The 23516-nt window shown below is 38.2% G+C and overlaps 1 protein-coding gene across 2 annotated transcripts in view; it reads right to left on the bottom strand.

The window, feature by feature from the left end:
* Window positions 1-369: 369 nt before the first annotated feature.
* Window positions 370-23516, bottom strand: part of SLC44A3 (solute carrier family 44 member 3) — a 38959-nt gene continuing 15812 nt past the window's right edge. For both annotated transcript variants that reach the window (XM_027694392.1, XM_027694391.1), the window contains exons 10-16: window positions 21757-21922; window positions 15733-15889; window positions 13340-13417; window positions 4382-4519; window positions 3663-3899; window positions 1739-1837; window positions 370-625 (exon numbers count right to left, since the gene is read on the bottom strand). In XM_027694392.1, coding sequence (XP_027550193.1) covers window positions 620-625; window positions 1739-1837; window positions 3663-3899; window positions 4382-4519; window positions 13340-13417; window positions 15733-15889; window positions 21757-21922 — 881 coding nt within the window. In that variant the 3' untranslated portion in view covers window positions 370-619. The remainder of the gene's footprint in view (window positions 626-1738; window positions 1838-3662; window positions 3900-4381; window positions 4520-13339; window positions 13418-15732; window positions 15890-21756; window positions 21923-23516) is intronic.

Here is a 23516-nt window from a genome sequence, read left to right as displayed (position 1 = left end):
CCCTTTGGAGAAAAGCTGGTGGGTAGTTTATGATATTAACTTGTAAAAACCATTCCCAAAAGAGTATAATTAAAAGAAGCACCTACCTCACTGCTAATTATCTTGACTACAGAGAATTTCTATCAAGGGTAATTTCTATCAATGAGCTCAGTTTGTTCCTTCATTGGCTGTTCAGATATGCAGAATAAATCAGGAAACAGTTATCTCAGAGTGCCTCTCTACAAATGTTTCTAGGTTTACTGATCCAGGGATGACTGGAGCAGTATTCCAGAGAAGTGTGAAGAAAACCCCATTAGTGGTCATACCAAAAAGCTGAAAAGAACAGCTCCATGACCTTTCTTACTTAGTAACTTTAGTCAGAGAACACAGAAATTTACAAGGAGTTTGTTCATTAACAACTTTCAGACCACCATAGCAAGTGTAGAATAAAAATCAGATGTGATGACACGCAAAATACTTTATTTGTACAAACGGACTGTGTCATTTTACCAGTGCAGAAAGTACAACAGAGATTTAGAGAACTAATACTTTGTCCTGGGGTATTGGTAACCTTCGCTTTTCTTCTATGACTGTTTCTGCTATTGCTGCTCTGCTTTCATAATTCTGATGTGCTTCACATTCAAGTCTACAAAGAGAGAAAAAACCAGTAAATAATGTGTAGCACTAGTTCTGTTTCTGCATTTAAATGTCGTAAGAGTAAACTGGGAAAACAATTAAGGTTCTTTTGTGTCTCAAATCCACAATCATCTTGCAGGGAATAACACCCACTCACTCTCTGGTTTCTGTGCTTGGCAAAAAATTACTGAAGAATGCAATAACAGACCCAAATTAAGCACAACTATCCCCCACTGTAACAATAAACGGGAGCAGTGCTCTGCCTATAGCAGAATGCCCACAGAATTGTGTGAGAGTTGGCTTGAGCCTGGTACCTCTTGAAAGCAGATCAAGAAAAATCACTGACATCTGTTACACTCATGTAAGTAGCTGTGACAGCAGAGAACACTCATAGTAGTGCCCAGCACGTGTAGGTGTCAGAGGAGCTGCTGCTGTAGAATCTTTCTCTGGCAGCCCTAGCTTGGTCCCCTTGATGCTTGGGGAAAATCAGTCCTGATTCTGAACTTGCTGGGACAGCCTCTCAGGTTGGGCAATCTGCAATATTTTTTCAGATGTCAGTTAGTGGGTGTTTACTCTCAGGGCTTTCCCAAGCCTGGGTGTGGGGAAATGCTCCCTTCTGGCACCTCAGCTTTGTTACCCCAGCATAAAACAGAGCAATAATAAATAAATATATATACTGATAAAGAAAGAAAGAAAGAGAAAGGGTGAGGGTGGAGAGCGAAGTCCTCTAGGCTTGATATTATAGCTCTGGAACTTCAGCAGTTCTGGCATGACATTAAGCAGCCTACCACTCTTCTGACTTTGCTTCAGCAGGCATGTGAAAGGCTATCTGAATAGCATTCATCTCCCACCCTCTTGCCACTGTCCAGACTTTCTCTTCCTCTGCTGGGTACAATGGGGAATGGGAAGAAGGATGAGAAGAAATATTTGATCCATCCATTTTGCACCAGCAGAGGGTTTTCTGAGGAGGGAAAGCAATAGAGGAAAAAACAGGATACTAGGTACAGCAAGTTGGTTGCTGTGAGACATCAGGAGATACATGACAACCTACATCCATTCTTCCTGAGACAAAGGCAAGCACACTAGCTGGCAGATAAATACATATCCCACGCTCCTCTCTCACCATAGGTTGGAGCTCTGTTCCGTCTTCATTATCGTGGAAAGGTCTTGTGCTTCTGTGTTTTTGCCCTTCTGTTAACTTGTTTCTCTGACTCACAAAGGTCTACAAGCAAAAACCAGGGTGAGATCATTTGGGAAAGCAAACCATTATGTAAATAAAAATACCTAGTAAAGGAAGATAATTAGCCTGGGGCTAAGAAACTAGCTGGTTCCTGGCTGGATGGCACTGAGTGATACCAGGAGGGACTCTGCAGATGCAGCAAAAGTGATGAATGCAACTGAGAAGGATGAACCAAGAATCTCTGTTACATCTCCTACTGCAGGAATGAGGACTCTCTGGCTGTATGAAATCCCTCACCCGGCTCTCCACCCACTGCTGCATATTGTCCTGAGGGCCACAGAGCCTCCCTTCCACCCCCAGCATGTTTGTAACCCGACTGTAACACAGACAAATGTGTTGGGAAACTCCAAATTCTTGGCTGTGTGAGCAAACTTACTCTTGATCATACAATGAGGAGGAGTTTGGATGTGCTGCCCCCAGTTTTTCCATAAAAGGGTACACAGTCTGTCCTGCTTGGAAGACTCCTTAGCCCTGTGGGAAATCCTCTCTTCACCCACGGCCCTAGGGCATGGCTCATTACAAGGAATTAAGATCAGAGTTAAAGAAAAACTACCACAAAGTGTGGAAGTGGAGAAAGGAAAGCCTCTGTTTGTTTCATGAAGGAGAATTGGCTTAAGAAGTATTTCAGCATTTGGCAAAACAGTGAGTGAAGAACAGAGGTCAAGGCTTCAAAGTTTTCCATTCAGTTATATTCCTATCCAGGACATGTGCGTAAGTACTGTTCTGAACCAAAGCCAAAGAATATATATCTGCTTTCTTCTGTACAAAGGGTTAAGCCTATCTTTAGGTGCCTTTTTGTTGGTTTTGGTTTGGGATTTTTTTGTTCTCAACAAAATTCTGTGAACATTACAGAGACTCTAACAGAAGCATTAAAAAAGTAAAATTAAAAAAAAACCAAACCAGTAATTCAGATACTGTCCTGAAGAAATCCATCCAGAACATTCATGTCATGTGAGCTACTTTGGCTGCTGAGTTTGTTTTTCATGAATCACTAAGATTTTCTTTGTTGCATGGTGTATGGAGGAAAAGACAGAACTGGCAAAAATAGCATGAAAGGAAAAAAATCTGCATCTTCAGATATTCTCTTAATAAGAAAGGGATGGCACATATATATTCAAATGCTTCAGATACAGCTCTCCATTGCTATTAGCTACATACTGATGGTAATACAACACACTGATGGTAATACAACATGGTAATTACAAGGGTAAAGACACAGAACAATCAGTCCAGAGACAGTAGAATTTAATCAAGAGACAGAAGACAGTGTTTTGGCAAAAGAATCTATAAAGGTATGAAGCAGAGCAACTCAGGTTTGCATGAAGTTTCTTCAGAATTACAGCATCCATAGGATGTGAAATGGATACCTGACCTGCTGCTCGCAACAAGAAGCACCTTGTTGTTTACTTTTTTCATCATACAGTGAGTCACAATAAATATAAACATTAATCTTAGGGCACCCCATAGATCAGTTTGTGCAGCTAGCGCATCTATTTCTTTATATTTTTTAATTACCAACAATATATTGAAGATATATCTAATAAGGCGCAAATAATCACCCACTACTTGCAGAGTATGATCTAAAAGAAGGCAGCAGATCATAGCTAAGCACACAGGAGTCAAAGAACCCATTTACTTCAGTTTATAAATTAACGTACGACTTGTATCCCTGAATCCATCCTGTTCTAAGGTGTTGGAAAGGAAACAGCATGGATTGTGGGTTCAAATCACTAGGTCTTGGGGAATGAAAAAGTATTTAAAAGCTTAGAATGGCTCAAATATCTTTGCTGTTATCAGTGGGGTTTACCAGCAGCTCCTGATCCACGAAGTATGGCTTCTCTGCAGTTCCATCATTTGTTTCCATATCAATGGCAAAGCAAAGAAACATGGCATTTGCTGTCACTTCAAACACAGACAGAAAGCTGTGGGACATAAGGTAGGCAAAAAATCCGACCAGCAACAGAGGAACCACCCAAGCTTGCAACTCTCGGTGGTAGTTAAATGCCATCAATCCTCCAAAAACAGTAAAACATACAACAAACACCTGTAAAGGGCAGTGAGAAAGAAGGGCAGCCTCATTAATCATGTAGAAATCTTCCTTAAAAATAGCCAAATACCCCCCAAAAACCCTGAGGCAAATAGATTACAGCCAATATTTTAGCAGCACATCTCATCTGGGAGATAGCTAAGCAGCTTCCAGCATCACACAGTTGTCACACTTTTCAATTCCATGTGTAAATTCCATAGGGCAGAGTCAATCTTTTGCTATGTATCTACCAAAGACTTGCTGCAATGGAAACTGCAAGAGTGGCTCCAAGGACACTACTATAATACAACTAAATAACTCTGCAAAGACTATGAAAAGGTTTAAATTCCTCAAACATTCTTCTCTCCTGAACTGATTTTATAGCATTAACAACACTGACTTTAACAAAGATAAACCTTATTTACTTTAGGTATATGAAAAGATAATCAAAACTGATTTTTCACTTCATTCTTACCAAACAGTACTTTTCTTACTCTTACCTTTCCTAGAAATAGGAGAAAATCTCCAAAACAGCTAATGGATGCAAGTTTAGCAGAATTCCTTGCCAAAATACAGTCAGCATCCTTTGCTGATGTACAAAAATTTGTCCCATTTATGGCCGTAGTTGTGTATGCATGCTGAAATGAGATAAGGTAATAATGCAGTGAGAGAAGAAAGACTTGTAATCTAGATTTTACTTCAGCAAAATGCAAAGCCTTAAACTCTATTTGGAAATAGTGACTTTATGAAGAGAAAGAGTTATGTTGCATAATACATCAATTTTATTTAAAGTTACTATAACAATTATGCTTCTACCTTCCAAGAGTTTTTCTACATAATTTCCACTATTAGCAAATGCTACAATAGTGACTAAATAAATTTCTGAACCCACCTTTATCAATTTTATTTTAAAACGCCAAAGTTCTCTACTCTAATTTTGTGAATTAATACGACACAACTACCACGAAACACCTGGAGTCACACTATCCAAACTTATTTGCTATCTATCTTCAAGACTGCTGGCAAACTATGTAAGTGAAATAATGAAGTTATGTATTTACCAAGTCATTAAAAGTTGATGATTAAAAAGCTTTTATACACGGTGCTTTCAAACTATTTATATGCTACTGAAATTCAAGCTTATGGTTATAGCCATAAAATAAACCTTTTCATGGAAGATGAAACCAACTGTGGAAATTACTGGAAAAGAACAGCTAAAGTACCCTGGACTAGACCAGTGACTGTTAGGTCACAAGCCCCACCCCACTCTGAATGTCAACAGACAACAGGGGCACTCCCAGTTTTTCAATGTATTGAAAATTTTACATTTCCCTTTGTGGAAACTTGCCTGGACAGGTGTGGAGGATAGAATATTAACCTTCATGGATTTGATTATTTTCACACTTGTGCATAAATTGACATATATGTCCCATTTATGGAACTCCTCAACAAGGTTTGAAAAATGAAACTATGTCCAAGGTATCAGCTAAGAAAAACAGAACTAACAATATTTGAAACATATGCTGGGTTTTACCAGCAATTCTTATGAGTAGTTTCCCTTTACTCAAAATATTAGAAGGCAGATTATGCCACAAAACCTTTAGTCACATCTGGTATGGTCAGTAAGAACCACAGCATTCAGGGGATTACTGTTCTGAAGCAATTGATACACCTCAACATGTGCTTGGTGCTTACATTACTTTCTGCTTCACCTGGAAGTGAAAAAAACAGCCCATAACTGGTTTGCTGAAAGTGAATTATACTGGCCTACTGAAAATACTTCCTGTTCAAAAACTGTTTTTTCTTACTTACAATTCAAAATGTAAAATTACTTCAGATACCTGAAGGCAAAGAAAATTTATTTCTGTAGAGTCCAGTTTTAACCTAGAGCAATATCTGTAACATACTGTAGTGTAGCAAAGCTATATTGACATTATCTTAAATTATTACAGAGAAAGGAAGACATTAAATGCAAAGATTCTTTGTCTCTTTACTGTGGATATTATTTATCTTATATGAAAAAGACAATTTTTCTCTGATAGTAAGCAAAAAAGCAGTGACATTCTGTAAAAATTGTACTTACATGGTAGCAAATACATCAATAGATGGAAAAAATATAAATAAAGGCCATGGATTTATTGTCTACTCTAAGCAAAATCAGAGACTCCAGTGAACTCTATAGAAACACAGAGTATCTGCATAAAAATCTATTCAAACAAGCCAGTTTGCTTAATTCCTAAATAGGAAAAAATGCTTTCTGTGCTAAGTTTCATTCATCCTGATGCTGTTCCTTTCCTGGCAGAGTGCTGTCACACCACAACATCCCAGGATGTGGCAGCAGGAAGAGACCAGCCAGTTCCAGCCTCGCTGGCACAGGACATGGGCATTAGGGAGGTGGCCTCACCTCCAGTTCGCTCTGTCTTCCATCTGTAACTGTCACTGAATATTTCAGACATGGGTACACTTATCTTTATATCATGCTGTGAGTTAAGTCTGTTTCATCATTCCCATTAAACAGCCAGGGAACTGAGACATGAAGTGGAAAAGTGTTTTCTAAGTTTGTTTCTGTCCCTTAAGAGCTAAATTCACAAAGCAGATCCTCATTTGGTGAGGTCAGTATAAATTTTGCCAATAAATTAAACAGAGATTTTGTATTCATTTATGAATTGTAGAAAATGTGTTTTAAAAATCAAAAAGTTGAAAGTGCACGTGCTCTTGTGCAAACATTGCTTCCAAACTTAAAATAAATACCCATTTGTTTGCACTCTTGAAGTAGGCACTTTGGTATTCAAAGAATGTGCAATGAAAAGAATTTCTGATATTTATTAACTAGAACAGTTATCTTGGAAAGACTGAAAATAATGCTGGAGACTGTATACTACCTGCACAGGGATTTGTCGTGTTACAAACCAGTTGATAAAAACTGGCATTTATAACAGTTACAACTTAAACAAATCATGTAAGCATTAACAAATCATATTATTCAAGACACAAAAGCAGCCAGGTAATAATCCAACATTATAAGAGAGAGACAAAAATTAATGAACTGCTGAAGGCTACAAAACTAGTCAGACATAGGCAAAGCAAGAATATTACTAGCACAAGTTGAAGATTTAGCCAAGTCATCTCCACCTTTTCGCAAAAAAAACCCCAAAAACATTTCTGAGAAAAAAAAATATTTGGAAGGTTTCTTGTTCAGCCTAGAACCCTTTCCATACACCTTCCTCACAATTCCCAAGTTTGTCATACAGACCCCATACCCTGGTCCCATCCAACCACACAGAAATCTACACATTCTTACTAACAAAACATGTCTGACATTTCAGTAAATATGTTTCCATGAAATTCAGTGTGGCACAGAAAGGAGCTCAAACGATTTCTCATCCTTACTCACCAGAGAAGACCTAATATATATAAACTATTATCAATATTAGCAAATAATTTTGGACTTTGGAATAAAAAGCTTAGATATGCCATTAATTTTGCAATTGCAGGGTATGGGCAACAATCTAATGCCTTTCAAATTAAAGATAGTTGAGAAGGCTAAGATGGTAGATCATGGTCAGTTAAGAACCTGCTAAAATTTAGAAACATGTTATTTGTGTTTTTCTACAGAATGCATTCTTTTTCCATGCACAAAAGCTTCAGTGGACTTGAAAATGTTTGAGAGAAGGTCAGCAGGAATGATCCAAAAGGTATGGAATGTCTTCTGTCTGGGGAACACCAGGCTCCTCTGTCTGGAAAAGAGATAACTGAAGGAGGATGCAGTAAGAGGGCTACAAACTCATGAGAAATGCAGAGAGGGTAGGTAGGGTTAGATGGATCACTGTTGCTTCCAGACAAAACCCAGGCAGGGGGAGAACCATATGAAGTAGTAGAAGCCAAATTTGAAAACAGATGGTATTTCTTCTCACTATAAATCTGTAAACTGTGAACTGCTGGACAAAGGATGCTTTAGCTGCTAAAAGTTCGCATGAGCTCAAGGGAGACTGGGAAGTTCAAGGAAAAGGAATCAGCTGAGAAACATTAAACACACAGAAAACACTCAGCTCAAGAAGTCCCTAGGCTGAAAACATTCAGAAACAGCACAGGGGCAGGGCAACGTCCTCTTGTTCTGTCTTAGCATTCACTCACAGCCACTGTTGGAGATGGGATACTGACCTAGAAGGAGACTAAGTCTGATCCTTATATACATATTATAGCTATTATGTTTTTATCTTTCCTTTATGAATTGATATTTTACAATTGTAGTCTCTGATATGGTGACAAGCAAGCAATAAGAGCATCAATATCATATGATTGATCAGAAGGCATGAGAGATTGTAGGTCAGGAGCAGTCTTTATCCTTGCACCAGCAAGTTGGTCCTGTATCGCCACCTCTCTGAAGCAAACAAGCCTCTTCTGGCTCTTCTGGGGCCTGGGAACTAGACACTGATTTCTCAGTGTCAGGATTAATAAATAAGGAATGTGAATGTTTATATATTTCCAAATACCACAGTATGCAAAAAAACCCTATTTAAAGATTATATCCTTCTGTGCCTCATAACACAGAATGTCAAAGGTCTTGGAAAAACTGACCGGCTAGTTTCATGAGAAAGGCACTGTGGCTCAGATCCAGGTCGTAAGTTCCCCAATTGTTGAGAATAATTGCTACTTTGTGTAACAGCTGAATTCAGACCTCCATTCCAGGGCTTGCTTTCATAAAATGAGCTTGGGGAAGAGAGAATTGCCATAGCAACAGAACCTTCTTAAAAAAGAAGCAGGAGACATGCTGGTCTCACATCCCAGTTCAGCTTTTTCTGCTCTGCTGGTATTTTCAGCCTGATCTTATCTTGTTGCTGCTATCTCTCCTGGGGGCTGCCCTGGTTAGTTACACCCACTGCAGCGAAGTGCAGCTCAGGCTGGACCTTTTTAAGTGTCTTAGCTTCCAAGTGTCACCGCTGCCAGTGGAGGCCCCTCAGAAAACAAAATCCAACGGCAGCAAGAGGCAATGACATTTCTGTGGCTGCTGTGCAACAGTTACTGACCCAGTGAGAAAGTTGGATCATGAGTCTCAGACAGGGGTTGGAAATGAGAGCAACGGAGGCCTGTGTGGCCCCACCGAAGAGACAAGGACATAAGACTGGAAGGGACTTCCGGCCACTCCAGTCCCTGGCTATGTCAGATTAGCACATTATACAAATCTTCTCTTAAGTGGAAAGCTCCCTCTTTAAACCACTTAGGACTTCTCCCTCTCCCAGCCCTTACATTTGGAGCTATTCCAGACAGTTGTCCCTCTGTCCTTAGCAACCTTCTTCCAACTTCCAGACAACATTCACTCATGAACAATTTACATCTAGTCATTTTTCTGCTGATATTGCCTGGCTCTTACCCCTCCCTATTGTCCCATAGATGCCAATGGGCTTGCTCTTACCCTTCACTTGTTGCAGGATATTCCAGTCCCTCCTGTGAAATAAGCCTGATCTCCTAACCAGCAACTTGTACAACAGCATTTATGCCCCTCTTTCCAGTGCAAGTATTTCATCTCACACCTTCCAGGACTGACTCTGTGCTTTCTGCAGCCTTATTAACGAAAGGCTATTGATCTGTGGCTGACAAATACAGGGAGAATATTGTCCTCCTCCACTTCCAACCAATAAGCACACAACTAATACAGAAATGGTTATATTTGGTTCTTAGGCTAATTATCATCTGTAAGAAACCCTTCAATAACCTCCTGAATTTTTTCAAGCAGTCCAAAAAGCACAGCTTTCATTTATTTCCATTCCACATTATATTTGCAGAAGAGAGAGATATCAAAGTAAGAATTAGTCAGCATTGTTCAACTCTATCCCCTACATGGTTCATCCTACAGAACAAGTAAAGACCTAAAGAATTTTATTTCCTGTTATCACATGCATAAAGCCTCTACAAGGAAAATAAACATATTTAAAATACAACTTCACTAAAGACTAACATGTTATCCAACTGTATTTTCAAGAGGATTGAAAATTCACCTCAATATCTAGAAGCCATTTTGCCGGTAACATTAAAATGCAGTATTGTTTTTGGGAGGAAAAAGAAGTACTTGATGGGGTGAGGCACAATGTGTTTGGCACATAGAGGAGAACTGTGCTTACATTAGCATGCACGGGTTTTGGTCTTATCTAGGTGAATTCTCCACAAGACATTTAACTGCAACCTTCTGATAGGCTGCCATCCAAAGTTTAAGAGAAAACCAACTGCCATGGATATACAACCATTAGACAGACTTGCTCCTGGTTTATTACACTAGACAGTTGCTGGCTCTCAGTCTGAGGGAAGGGTCTCAGGAGTAGCAAATGCAGGCTACACGCTGCCGAATTCAGACACGGCTGCCGCAGGGCCAGGAAGGCTACACTGCAAGTAACTACACTGATGGAAACAGAGAAACCACACACTGCTCAGCAGCTCCTTCAGAAACCCAGGTACTGCACTTTGGAGCGGCCCCTTTGCCAACTGGCTGCAGATGAACACAAAGCAGACACAGAAATGCAAAACTATCCCGAAGTAGTTGCACTGTTTAAAAAAAAAATCCCTGCAACAGGGCTGCAAAGGGAAAGTGTGTGAGTGCTTTGATGTATCAAAGGTTAAGACTGCCACTACAACTTCAGAAAGCAGGAGAGACACAGACCTTGTCGTTCCAAAACCACATTAAAAAAATGGTATATTCTTTTTACAGCAGAGAAATTTCAATAGCCTAGATTTTACTTGAGATGATAGAATATGTTTATCTGGAACATACTGAAGCCATCAGAGCCAGAAGATGAAAAATCTGTGGTAATTCTGACAAGGGTTGGCAAACAGAATTGTCAAGTAAGGATAATGACTTTATATTCAGAAAGCACTTTTCAGCCACAGAACCCAGAGTGCTTTACAATTGTTACTAATGGATTATACACACACGTGAATCACTTTGCCCATGACTGAAATGGAACAGCTTAAGGAGTGAACTGTTTAACAGCACATAGCAACACTACACCACAGTTAAGCACAGGATCTAGTTGCAAATTCAAGAGAAATTTAGGAAGGCAGAATGTAATTATCCATATTGCAATCTGCACAGGACACTGGGCTTGCATTACCCCTCCTCCAACAACCACCACTGGAAATACGGCAATTGTCAGCATCCAGTTCAGCACCCTGTCATGCTGGGAAGATGACAGGGTAACTTTTTGGCCTGTTTCAGTTAACTTCCAAGAGAGCTGAACAGAAACTTAGCTGAGCCTGCACAGAATGAGTCACTTCAGGGACACATGCAACTATCAAAGTCAGCGTTAAATCCCACCTGCAAGATGGCACTCCAGCCTGAGAAGTACTCTCTGATAACATAACAGAGCACTTGGTTCATTCTGCATGGGAAGAAAGAAGCTTGCACTCTATCACCAGGGTTACCTCCTCCAGCACCTGTTTCTCACCTGCAAGTTTCTCAGAGGGAAAACAAGGGACTCTGTTTAATCCTGATTAAACTTGTGAATGAAGGAGCAGAAAGAATTTAAATCACCTAAGCAGGGTAACAACAGGTTGAAAAGAAAGTAGTGCAGAAGTGATGGGATTTTTTTTTTTTAGAGTTTCAGTTAATTATATGCTTATTACTATAGTGAAAGTAATACTAGAATAAAAGGCAAAAATATAGTAAGGAATGTTAATGTACACAATGATCTTTGGACCAACTTTTATAACAGCTGTTCCACATTTCAGTGATTTCAGCTCATACAAAAATCAAAATTTGAACTTAGAAACGTAGGTACAGCAATTTCTTAACCCCTCCAAGTTTTACTCTCAAGTCCATGTTCAACATCTATGGGAAAATTAAAGGTTATTCCCAGAAGCTTTCACCAATCTCAGTAAGAGCTTTTAAGAGTTTACTACTTCTGTTAATCAAGCAATATGTCAAAGCTGCTTAAAACTGGAGACTTTTTTTCCTTTTTTTTCCTCTTTTACATTTGGCCACAGATTTTACAAAACTAAAGATGACTATTTTCAATCTTAGTCAAAATATATTTTTTAATAAATAGGCTTGGACACATTCATTAAGGAGAGGAGAAAAAACTAATTAGATACATGAATTACTCTTTGAAATGAAATAACTTAAGACCAATGTTAGCCCTTCATACAGATAAAATTTCTATTAAAGCCTGTTCTTCTTCTCTAACCACTGCCAAAAAGGTATTCAAATAATTATCTAACAGCAAACACTGTATTATGATCATTAGGTTAAAAACCACAACTCGTATGAAAATAGAAATTTGCCTACAATAGATTAGGAAACAGGAAATCTTTTAAGGGAACAAGAGCTACAATACAGCCTTCTGAAACAAAAGGAAGAACATTACAGTAATTAATACTTTTAACAAACACATAACATACAACAGCTGGAGAAAGTAAATACTAGGATGCTGGATATCTCTTTGAAAGGCAGGAAGCCAGGTCAAGGCGAAAGGGTAACTACAAATGGAAAGCCTGGAGTCAAAATGAACTCTGATATTCCTCACCAAGTCAGTGACCATAAGACCTACCTAGAAAACGTAAGTCTGGAAAATTCATCAAAGATTTCACTGCCCAAGTATTTAATCTAGGCTGAATTAAATTAAAAACTTTCTCTTCATAGCTGTCCAAGATCAAACTCATGCACGTACTTAAGAGGAGAAGTCAGACCCTTTATGAGAATTGTCTTGTTTACTTCACTGCAGCCTTCAGCAATGAAAACAAAGAACTCAGCAGTCAGAGAATTAGGAATTGGCATGAACATCTGATTCCCTTTCACATTAAGAATATGACAGTCACTAGAGATAAAAAAAGAGGAATGACAAAGAGAAAAACTTATTATTTATAGTTATGTATATAAAGCTGGAACACATTTGGAGAAAAGGAAAAAATAAGTGCCCAGTATCAGAAAAATTGCTGTATGTCAGAAATCATCCTTTTCCAATAAAAACACTTTTTAGACAAGACTTCTAACGTCATGGATCATATTCCCAGATATACTGATAATGGCAATCAGTCAAGAGTTCATTTATTAAAGACTTAGAGGTGGAAAACACTGTATCTATTTCAATGACACATCTCCAGGTGTTTTTCTTAATTCTTCATTGCTTCTTTCCACCTGGACCCTCTGTGTTTCAGTAGTCTGTCTGGCACATCTCAACAAAATGTTAAGTCTTCTTACCTACAGAAATAGCAAGTGGCCCTCTGAAAGGGCTGCCTCAAGCTGTATTAAAAAGCTCTCTTAAATGTTGCACCTTGCATGTCTTTCAATTCCCTGTTTCTTTGTGACAAGTTCCATCTGCACTTGAAGGCTTTTTTGTTTCTTTAGTTTAGGTGACTAGCTTGAAACTTCGGCCTGCGTGCACTAGCTGTAGCCTTTTAGCCGTGTCACGGGGCTGGCACCCACACACAGCATCCAGACTAGGCTGAGTGACAGAGATGACAGATCATACCTGGTTAAAGGGTCTTAAGCAACTTTCATAGCAGCAAAACCAGCAGAAACAGCACTTGAACAGGCACTTTGTGTTCTTCTGCAATAAAATGAAATGATTGGTTACTGGACACATAATTAGGCTCAAACAAACCTGCCATTTTAGAAAAAACTTGCTTTACAAGTGTCTGACCCTTCTAATAAAGTGTTCACTTAGGCAGCAGATATTTCCATTAAGATTATAAGAATTGTTTTTAATTCAGATCCTTCAGTATTAAAGACTGATGAGCTGTATGCATTTTTTTCTTCCTGTGGATGGAAGATTCTTCTCTGGGAAAAGAAAATAAGTGCTGCAAGCAGCTTTGTGAGCTAACAGCTGCTTGGAGAACAAAACAGGCAGGCAAGTCAGTAACCCTTACAGTACTTTGCAGTGATCAGGGAGTTCGCTGACATATTTTGAATTTATCGAAAACCCCTCACAGTTCTGAAATGACTGGTACCCTAATGAATAAAAAAAAAGCATGGGTAGAAGGCCTTATATGCACATATATGTGTTTTGACTCAGAGCATACATTCATTTTTCAGGACAGGAAGAAAAAGCTTGTAGAACAGACTATTCTTAGACCATTGATCTATATTAATTTCATACTAGAAACAGAGCAATAAAGCTCACTGTTTTTTTCACATCCCTGTACCCCCATCACATCATAAGCTCAGAACTGTTCACCACAAAGATGATGCAAGACAAGAAAAAGACATCTTGGTAGCCACAGTAGCCTTACAAATTTAACTGGCTGTTTTTCTTAACAAAAGGAAATTCAGTTCAGGGATATTTCAGTCTTTTTAACCTTTTTTTTCAAGGGATCAGAATGTTTTTGTCTTAATTTGGAAAGCAGAAATCTTCCAGTCACTACAGGAAAACTCAGATCCCAACAACTCTCGTTGTTTGTGCAGAAACCACGAACCTCCCAACTTTTCCCAAAAAGGTTCATGAAAATATTCCAGGAATAAATCCTTTAAAATGGTGACTGTTCATGCAAACTCCTGACAGAGAAATATTTTACTCTTGCTGTGTATTGCTCGACAAATGATTGTACTAAAACTGTATTATCTCAGTAAGTACTGTTTGTTAAAAGCCTAGAGCAAGGGACTACAATCTCCTCTCTGACTCTGCTTGAAGACTGCTGTGTAGAAACTATCTGTAAATTTACCTGCAGATCCCTAACTTTTCCTCTGTTCACAGAGAACAGCAGCATTTTTTGCAAGGGTGGTAAAGTCTGGGTGAGTTCTACAAGAATGCAGCATCACTTCTCCATCCTTCAGTTCCACTGCTCTGGCCCTCTATGGAAAGGGCCTCAATGAAAGGGGCCACAGTCTGTCTCCCATGAGAAGGGATAAGGTTACTCTTGGGGGGATCCTTCTGTGGACTAAGGACAAGAGCTGGCCACAGCACTTTCTAGTCTCTTCAGCAGCAGCTACAGCTATGGGTCATGTAACATCCTCAGCTGAATGCTTGGGAACGGGACCAAAAGGAGCCTGTAGCACATTGCTGCAGACACAAATCATCTTTCTTTGCTAATTAAATCTACAGTTATTCAGATTACAAAACCACGCACCCAGCAAGTCCACTTATTCTGCTTTCTCTAAGGGCAGAAAATATTCTAAGTCATCCCACCTATCATCTTTATACAAAGTTCTTAGTTTACACAACTCACCAACTTTTAGAACCAAAACTTTCATAAGACATAAACCCAGACACTTCCACATTCACATCTTTCTATCTTATTAAAAAGAGCATGAGAGACCTCTCATCCTTGCCAAAGTGCCAGAATGAAGTACAGTCATACGTTTCCAGCAGAAGATAACAGATTTGGCAATGCACGAAAGGTAAAAAGAAGGAAAAAAACATTCAAAATGGCCCAGCTATATGTTTTATATATCTTAAAAGACGTGTTTTGGATACTACACGAATCACAGGAATAGTTCTTATTTCATATATTCTTTCTATAAACTCATATTACAAAGTAGATGAAACATTTTCTATAACAGATCTTATATCAAACAATATTCTTACATTTGCTTTTCAAAAATTTATGATGCAAAATATTTTTAATAGAGCATTCTGCCAATTTTTTTCCTTTATCCTTCATAAAAACCTTACATATAAAGACTAAGTAAAGGGGGGGTTAAATATTGGTATTTTCTGCTTTTAAAAATATCTGAGTTGAGAGAAAAAAGGAAGCACTGATATCTGAGATGAGAGAAAAAAAGCTTTCTTAATGAAGAAAACAGAATAAAATATAAAATCCATGTAATATCATCCAGTTTTAAGCAAGAAATATATTATTCACTCCCCCCCCCGTGATCTCACCTTTTAATTACTATTTTTATAGTGTTTCAGAAGTATATACCTACCTTTTGTTTTAGGATATTATAAAGGTACAAAAGAACAATCCTTGGTATTCTCAGTACTGTGATTAGAAATGAGCCCTTGACAGCAGTTCCTAGATGGTAGCAAAAGAGAACTGATATGGAAGACAGGACTGGGTGAGGTGGTGGGCTATTTTTATTTCTAGAAAGAAAAGCAAACAATTTAGAAATGGTTTAGAAACTTATTTAAGAAGATAAGCATTGTGTCTTTTCAGTACGTCAAAATTTTAAGGATTAAGCTCTTATCTCCTTTCCTACTTTAGCTACTCCAGTTTTTCTACTGACTTCACCTCAGTGTTCACCTTAGTAAAAAAAACCCAACACCCAAGTTTATAAATTCCATTGGATTAGTTTAGTTCTTAAGCAATGACTGTTTCCTGTAATGGAAAAATATCTAGGAAAAAAACTACAATGGAAAATACAGAAGTGAATAATATCTGAGAATACTCCTTGAACACCTCTCTCCAGTTTCTATCACTTCTCTTATTTGCTGCAATCTTTCATTTGACTGTTGTTTCTGCAAGATTTTTGTCTGAGGGGATGAATCCACCATTTCTTGCTTAGAGATAAAATTAAAACTAGAAAAAAATTACAAGTTCTCAAATGTAAAATTGAGAGCTGCTATCTACTTTTATAGTTGCAATTTGGCCAAATTTTGTTTTACATTTTTTTCAAATGATGAATTTTTTTTTTGGTCTCACTCAATAGGATTTCTTTTAAAAGGGAATACACACACAAAAAAAGGAATACTGTACTATATGGTTAGAATTATAATTTAGACTAAAAATTTGTACTATTAGTGCACAATAATCTGCATTATTTTTGAGAAATAATGTCTCTGCCAAAATCAAAAAGCGAAGACAAAAAAAAGGGCCTGAATACAAGTTTTATTTTCTTGGTTCCTTTATAAAGCTCACTTTAATGTCAGTCATTTACAGACAGTAGTATGACACAGCTCTCAAGAATTTACATAAAACCTAGGATATCAACTTAAAGACACTCCCTTACTCTTTTAAAAACTGTTCCATAGGATTAAAAAAACCACACACTGATCAATATTCATAATTACCTCTTCTAAAAGCAACTCTTAAGCAATTGGCCCAACCCTGAAAAATTTACTTACACAACAGAACCAGCAGCAGTTTGACTAAAGATCAGACCTCATATCACAAATAAGAAGCCCTGTGTTCAGAAGTGATTCCTTCAAAATCTTTGTTTTCTTGAAAAAATAAATGGTTTTCACAGGAAACTAACAAATTAAAAGGCACCAATAAAAAGCTGAAAAGCTCTAAAATTATACTTTTATTAAATCCTCACTTCAGTAAGGATTTATATTATACACACTATATCAAGATAGGTATTACAGTTCTGCAAGAATCCTGAAGGTATCACTGCAGTTCATTCAAAACTTCAAATACTTTGCAGCTGAGAAGTTGTATTTAAATATGTGAATATACCACATTATTTTAAATAGGAAATTCCAGAAAAGCAGTTGCTGTATTTATTATTTTTGATCTTACAACTAGGGGAACAGCTTGGGGGATGGTGGAATTTTATACTGAGTAAGGTAGTTTGGTTGGGTTTTTTTAAGTCATCAGGTTTCTCTGTTAGGAACATATACATTGCAATATGGATGAGTTATTCTATTCATATTGAACCACTGTTTCTTTCTCCCCCATACACCACTTTACATATGACACTCTCAGTTTGATCTTGGAATACAAATTATTAAGTTTCTGCAAGTTGAAGGTTAACAACTGATAAGAAACACAGAAAGGAGAAAGTTTACTCATTTTAATACTGTACTTGCTACTGAAGAGAAAAATGAAGAAGGGTTTTGTTATTTTTAACAGGACTGAATAATGAGCAGGAATGTCAAAATGTGAAACTTAGTTTTGATAAATTTTTACACACTTTCTCACCCATGCTTTTCCACACCTTCTTTTCCTAGCAAAGGAATTATCACAAGAATAGGATCTGTTAAGACTTCTTGCTTTACTTCCAAACAGATTAAAAAGGAACAGATTTTCCTTGTAATTCTGGTTCAGAGTAGGAAACACAGGAAACTGGCTAAACACAACAACTGGTGATGCTTCTGACTCTAAACAAGCTCATTATTGGTTCAGTCATCCACCTACTCCTGTTACCCCTAAGGCTGAAGTTTCACCCACCTTTGTACGTCTGCAATCCTGAAGTGACTTTGGCACAAGCATAGTCAGCCACATGCATGAATTTTGTAGGCAGTTCATATTATACAGTGAATTCTGTGCATGTGAAATCCACTGCATGCACACAAGTTATCAGGGAAAACTATAAGACTGAGTAGGGCCACAGCTTTCTTTTCCTCTTTGGTATTTCTATTTTATATTACCAAGAGATTGTTTGATTTACATAGAACACTACTATTCCAGTATCCTGTGGACCTGTATTCAATACCAGGTTATCTTTTAATAATTTTCTTTCTTCAGTACTGCCAACTGTCTTATTTTCTTGTGAGCTCTGTGACACTCAATATTTTTTTAATGCTAAGTTCCTTGAATCAGATGATTACACATGCATCTTGGCTTTCATTTTAAAAACACTGGTTTTGCGAGAAGAAAAAATGTAATCTTGACACACCCAATAGACACAGACATTTGAAAGGGGGGGGAGAAAGGGCATTTCTTCATTTCTTTAAAATCCTGTCCTCTTCAGAGTTATGTTTACAGTTCTCTTCGCTCATGCCTCACCTGTTTCAAAGACTGCCTAAAAAAAGCTTTAGCATAGAATACTTAAAAAGTGTTAAGCAATGAATCTTATCTTCCTCAAGTAAATATGAAGCTCAATTTTTAAACAAATACAATAAATTACAAGATTTGTAGTAAAAAAGACATTATCAGACTAACAGAGAACATACAGACTGTACGTCCATCTGCCCTTTTACCTGATCTCAAAAACACCTGGGACAGGTCTGACTATAAACATGCGGATGGCTCTTTTAGGTCAAGTATGTAAGTAGGGCAAAAAGTGTCCATAAATATTACAGATATAATTGAAGAGGGAAGAGGAAGCCTTTAAAAATTTGGTTCTAGTTCATCTCTCAATGACTTTGGTGCCAATCCATAAACTTTCATTTCTGACTTACTGGGAGATGTGTGTATTTCACATCTGTTGGAAGTTGTGCTACTGAACACTTTATAATGTGAATCCTGAAAATGCTTATAGATTTCCTTAATTTCAAACGTGTGCACTGACATACTGGAGTTACTAAATAAGCTCAAACATGGACAGGACTGTGATGCCTGTGACACAGATCAAGTTACCATATCACCTTCCTTTAATCCCAGAGAAGGGAAAAACCTCATCTCCCTAAAAGGTAATTACACACAAAACACCTAAACACACCAAGGTGAAAATAAACCTTCATGTAAAACACCAGTAGTAACAAAGAAGGTTTTTAAAAATACTGAGCCCTTTTCACAAGTTGTAAAAAGTAATCGTTAAGAAAAGAATTCTATTAATTTTAATAGATTAACAAAATCTTTCATGTATTCATATTTCATCTAAAATAAAAGAAGGCAAAATCTATTTTCATTCGTGGTATTGCAGGTCAAACATATGTAACCTGCAAAGCTAATCCAACTAGAGCGACCCTCAGCCATTTGCAGTTGGCACTGTGGCTGTTGGCCATGCAGCACATTGCTGTGTGTGCTCTGGAAGGAGATTTCCGCAGGGAAAGGCCACGCCATTTCCTCGGAGCACTTACAAGCAAAGAAGAAAGCCTCTCTGTAAGATACCATAAACAAACTCTTATGACATGCCTTTATGATGCTGCCCCAGGGAATACATTAAAAACACACAGCAGACAAGCTCAGAATTGCTGGAACAGCTCGAGATAACCCTTGCCCTTGATGGTGTGAGTGCTCCCGCAGCAAACCATCCTCTCCCCATTCCTGCACTGCTCTGTGTCTCTGCAGATCTGTGCTGACAGCCTAAAGGCCAGGAAAAGGGATTACCACCACAGAAAAATTGCATTTCCCCTTCCAAACACAACTCTCTCAACACAGTACATGTCACCTGGCAAGCAAGAGGAGAGCTCGATGGTAGAGGTACAAAATGATTTCAATACAATTGGAGCAGGAACCTTCTGTACTCGACAGCCAGTTCCTGCAGCAGTAAAAAATAGCTGGAAAGCGGAAGCCCCTAACAGAGCAGTAAATGTCATCACAGCAGTTTCTACAGGTGCTTCCCTGCTCTGTGTGAACAAGATATGGACAGTGCCTTTGCCTTGGGGATTTATATGGGATTTATATGGGGATTTATGTACCAAAATGCACTGCAGCACACAGCCCAGGAACTCAGCAGAACTACTTGACTTTCCCATGCTTTCTCAAGCCAGCTTAAATGAACCTTTAGTACCCCAGCATTCAGCTGCTAAAGCTGAGGTTCCTCCATGTGCTTACAAGAAAAGAGCAGCCCACTATCCACAGCAGCTCAGCCATGCCAGCTCCTTGCATTTAGAGCTTCAGTAGGAAAAAAGCAGATGACATCAGAAGTGCAAGTTCCTCCCTTTTCAGGTCCTGTCATGGCACGTAAAACAGTAGAGAGACTATGTCACTCTACAGATCTCAACTTTTTAAAAAGCAACACTGTAGGTTTTGCTCTTTTAAAGCACCAGTTCAGTGGCACGGCTGTTGGCTGTGTAGAGAATCCCGTCAGGGACAGGCTCCCAAAACATGTGTTAAACATTGTCCTGCCTTGGCTTTTTGGATGGGATGGTGAAACATTGCTTAAAACAGTGGTGGACACTGGCTTTTACCAGTCTTCCAGCCCTGCTGCTTTGGCTGGAAATGAATGGCTGCTGGCTGCTGCAGGAAAACTTTATGGAGCCACTCCTGCAGGCAGAGCCTGCACTGGTGTCTCTGCTGCGCCGAGAGGAACACACCATTTGGAGGCAGCAGACCTCTTGATCAGGCACTGAAACATCCAGGGATACATCCTGGAGACCATCAACAGAAACCCGCTTCCTAAGTTTTGGAGAAGTCTAAAGCCTCCCTTCCCAACTGCCCAGCCAGATGGTCCTGGGCAGCTGCCACCAGTGCTCCAGGGTCCCCAAGCCCTCTCCCGCCAGGCTGCCCACCTCACTCTCACATCACCTTCCTCCAAGGTTAATTTTTTAACAAATTGAGGTTATTGACGTATTCCTCTAATACAAAATGAAGAAATGCCTTAAATGCCAGAGTTTTTCACAGATCAGAAAATCTCATCACTGGGCACAGAAGTGCAGAGCAATGAGGATGTGAGAGCTCATAAAATACTTATGAGGGAAAATGTTATCAGGCTACTGCTCTCTTCATTGTCAAACAATTCAACCACGTATTGTGAGATTTAAATCTTCCCCCGCAATGAGTGCATGAAACCAATTCAATTTCGTTTTACTTTTACTCATTTCCTCCACATTTACATTCCAGGGCAGCATAAAATTAAAGGAAGCTAGTTTACACATTTTTGAATACTTAACAGTGGTGTTAAAGCATTTACAGTTAACTGAAAATAACTGCACAGAATGAAAAAAAGAGTAATAGACCAGGCAGTTATGCAGTAAGAATAAAGGAAAACCCAGAGCAGGGATGAACACTTACAAAAAGGTCAAATGCCTATGAATACATGAAATTACCACGGAACTCTAGATGGCTTCTCATTTGGAGCTAATGCAGTCTCCCGGAAAAGGGTCAAATGCAGCCTATGCCTTCCGAATGGTAATTCCACCGGAGTCAACTCGGCTCTAATGGCTTATAGGAAGGCTCAGTTTGGCCCAATATCTCCAGAGGTAGGGGTGAATCACATTATTATCATGCATATTGTAAAATCTAACTCAAGATCTTGCAACAAGCAACATTATTTAATGGTAAATTGGATTTCAGATATTGACATAAATTGTGATCTATTTGAGACTATTTTTCCTTGAAAAAGACTGAAAGTAAATGCTGGAAAATCCCCAAAACTATCCAGGGGCAATTCTGCACTCACCTGTTGAAATAACAAGTAACCACGGCCCCAGCAATCACCATTTGCTGACAGGCAAGAATGAATTCACTAGTCCAGATAAGGCCAACGAAATGATACCATGCCATGTAGCAAATTCCAGACAGAGCTCTGTATTCTACTTGTCCTCCTGAAGTAGATTGTGCAGTACCTGAAGTTGGGATCATACCACTGTATTATTATAACATACCAGACAAGGGGAGGGAAGTACATGTAAGTGCTTCTGTATCCTTTCTCTTAACTTCCCTTCAATAAAATTACCAAAAAAAAAAAATCAGATGATTTTACAGAGTTAGAGAGATAATGTTTTTTTAATTCAAATTGAATTTTGTAAAAAATCTTACAAAAAGCAAAAGATTGCATTTCAATTGGGATTAAGACAGCTTCCATTAAAGTCAAGAGGACAGCTACAAATTAGTGAAGATTTTTGAGAAGACATTACTCAAGATTTGAGGAATCAAATAGTTTGGAAGTAAATGAAATCTTAATTTTCTTCCTTCAAATTTGAAATAAATTCATGTTTATGAAATGCTTTAGGTTTTTTTTCTGTAAGAGGCAAAAGAGAGAGACTGCAGAAAAGTATTAACAATGCATGACGTACTGTCACAACAAAACAAATCAAATATTTTAATTGCTATTACTAGTTAGAACCATGGCCACTAGTTTTCTGTTCTCTATACTTTGAAATCTTTGTGCAAAATACAGGCACATAGAGATGGCTGCTCTGAGGGGGGGGGAAAAGCAGACATCTCTATGGTAGTATATGCTCCAATGTTACTCCTGTATCCAGGAACATTGACAAATTCACTTATTCAAGCTAAAAAACATTGCTTCCACTTCTGTTACTAAGAATTTATTCCATATTCAGTAGATGGCTTTTCATGAAAGGTGGGGGCAACTCAGATTACTCAGCAATCACACCTTTCTCTGTGCAATCCTATTTATGGCATTTGACTCTGTAGGCTAGTCAGGGGATAATGGCATTAGGACATTTGGTTCTTGAGAAAGTTCTCTATGTCTATAACATGATTTTTTATTTATTTATTTAACCAAGCCTTAAGTCTATTAACCTGAAAGAGAAACATGTTCACCAAATAAAACAATCTCTGGAGGTGAATAGTTTCTTATTCAAACTCCATGAAAGAAATAACAAAGTGAGACATAGAATTGGCTATTACTGCTAGAACAACAATATAACATAAGCTTTAATACTTCATGCATTCATTTGGTAGACTTGGCAGTGTTAGGTTTACAGCTGGACTCAATGATCTTAAAAGGTCTTTTCCAACATAAATGATTCCATGATTCTCTGTTCTCTCACAGGACAACACACCACCTTCAAGTTCAAAACTACACGTACAAAGCTATCCATGAAATGGTTCACTTCTGGCCTATTTTTCTATAGCTACAGACTTCTTACTCGGGAATAACTAAAAGTAGAAACAATAAAGGCTTGTTTCAGCAACACTATAGGATATAGACGAGCTTTGTAAGTTTTCAGAACCAAAGTCTATTTGTAAGCAATGAAAAATATTAATCTACTCCATAGTAACACTGCAACATTATTTTAAAGTGCTTTGAAAGGATCAAAAAAAAGTTACATGGGTGCATAAATACAGACATATGTTCTAGATATTTTCTTTTCAAGAGGTTAACAATTTTAGCTGAACAGATAAGCTCTTTACAGTGCTGTATGGTTGGTCATTTGCAGAAATAGTGTTGCTTCCATTATATTCAAATGTATT

Source organism: Neopelma chrysocephalum, unplaced genomic scaffold (genome assembly GCF_003984885.1).
Source record: "Neopelma chrysocephalum unplaced genomic scaffold, ASM398488v2 Primary Assembly neopelma1_97, whole genome shotgun sequence".
In the NCBI taxonomy this organism is placed as follows: domain Eukaryota; kingdom Metazoa; phylum Chordata; class Aves; order Passeriformes; family Pipridae; genus Neopelma; species Neopelma chrysocephalum.
The sequence above is the reverse complement of the archived record's forward strand: the minus strand, read 5'-3'. Positions and strand labels throughout refer to the sequence as shown.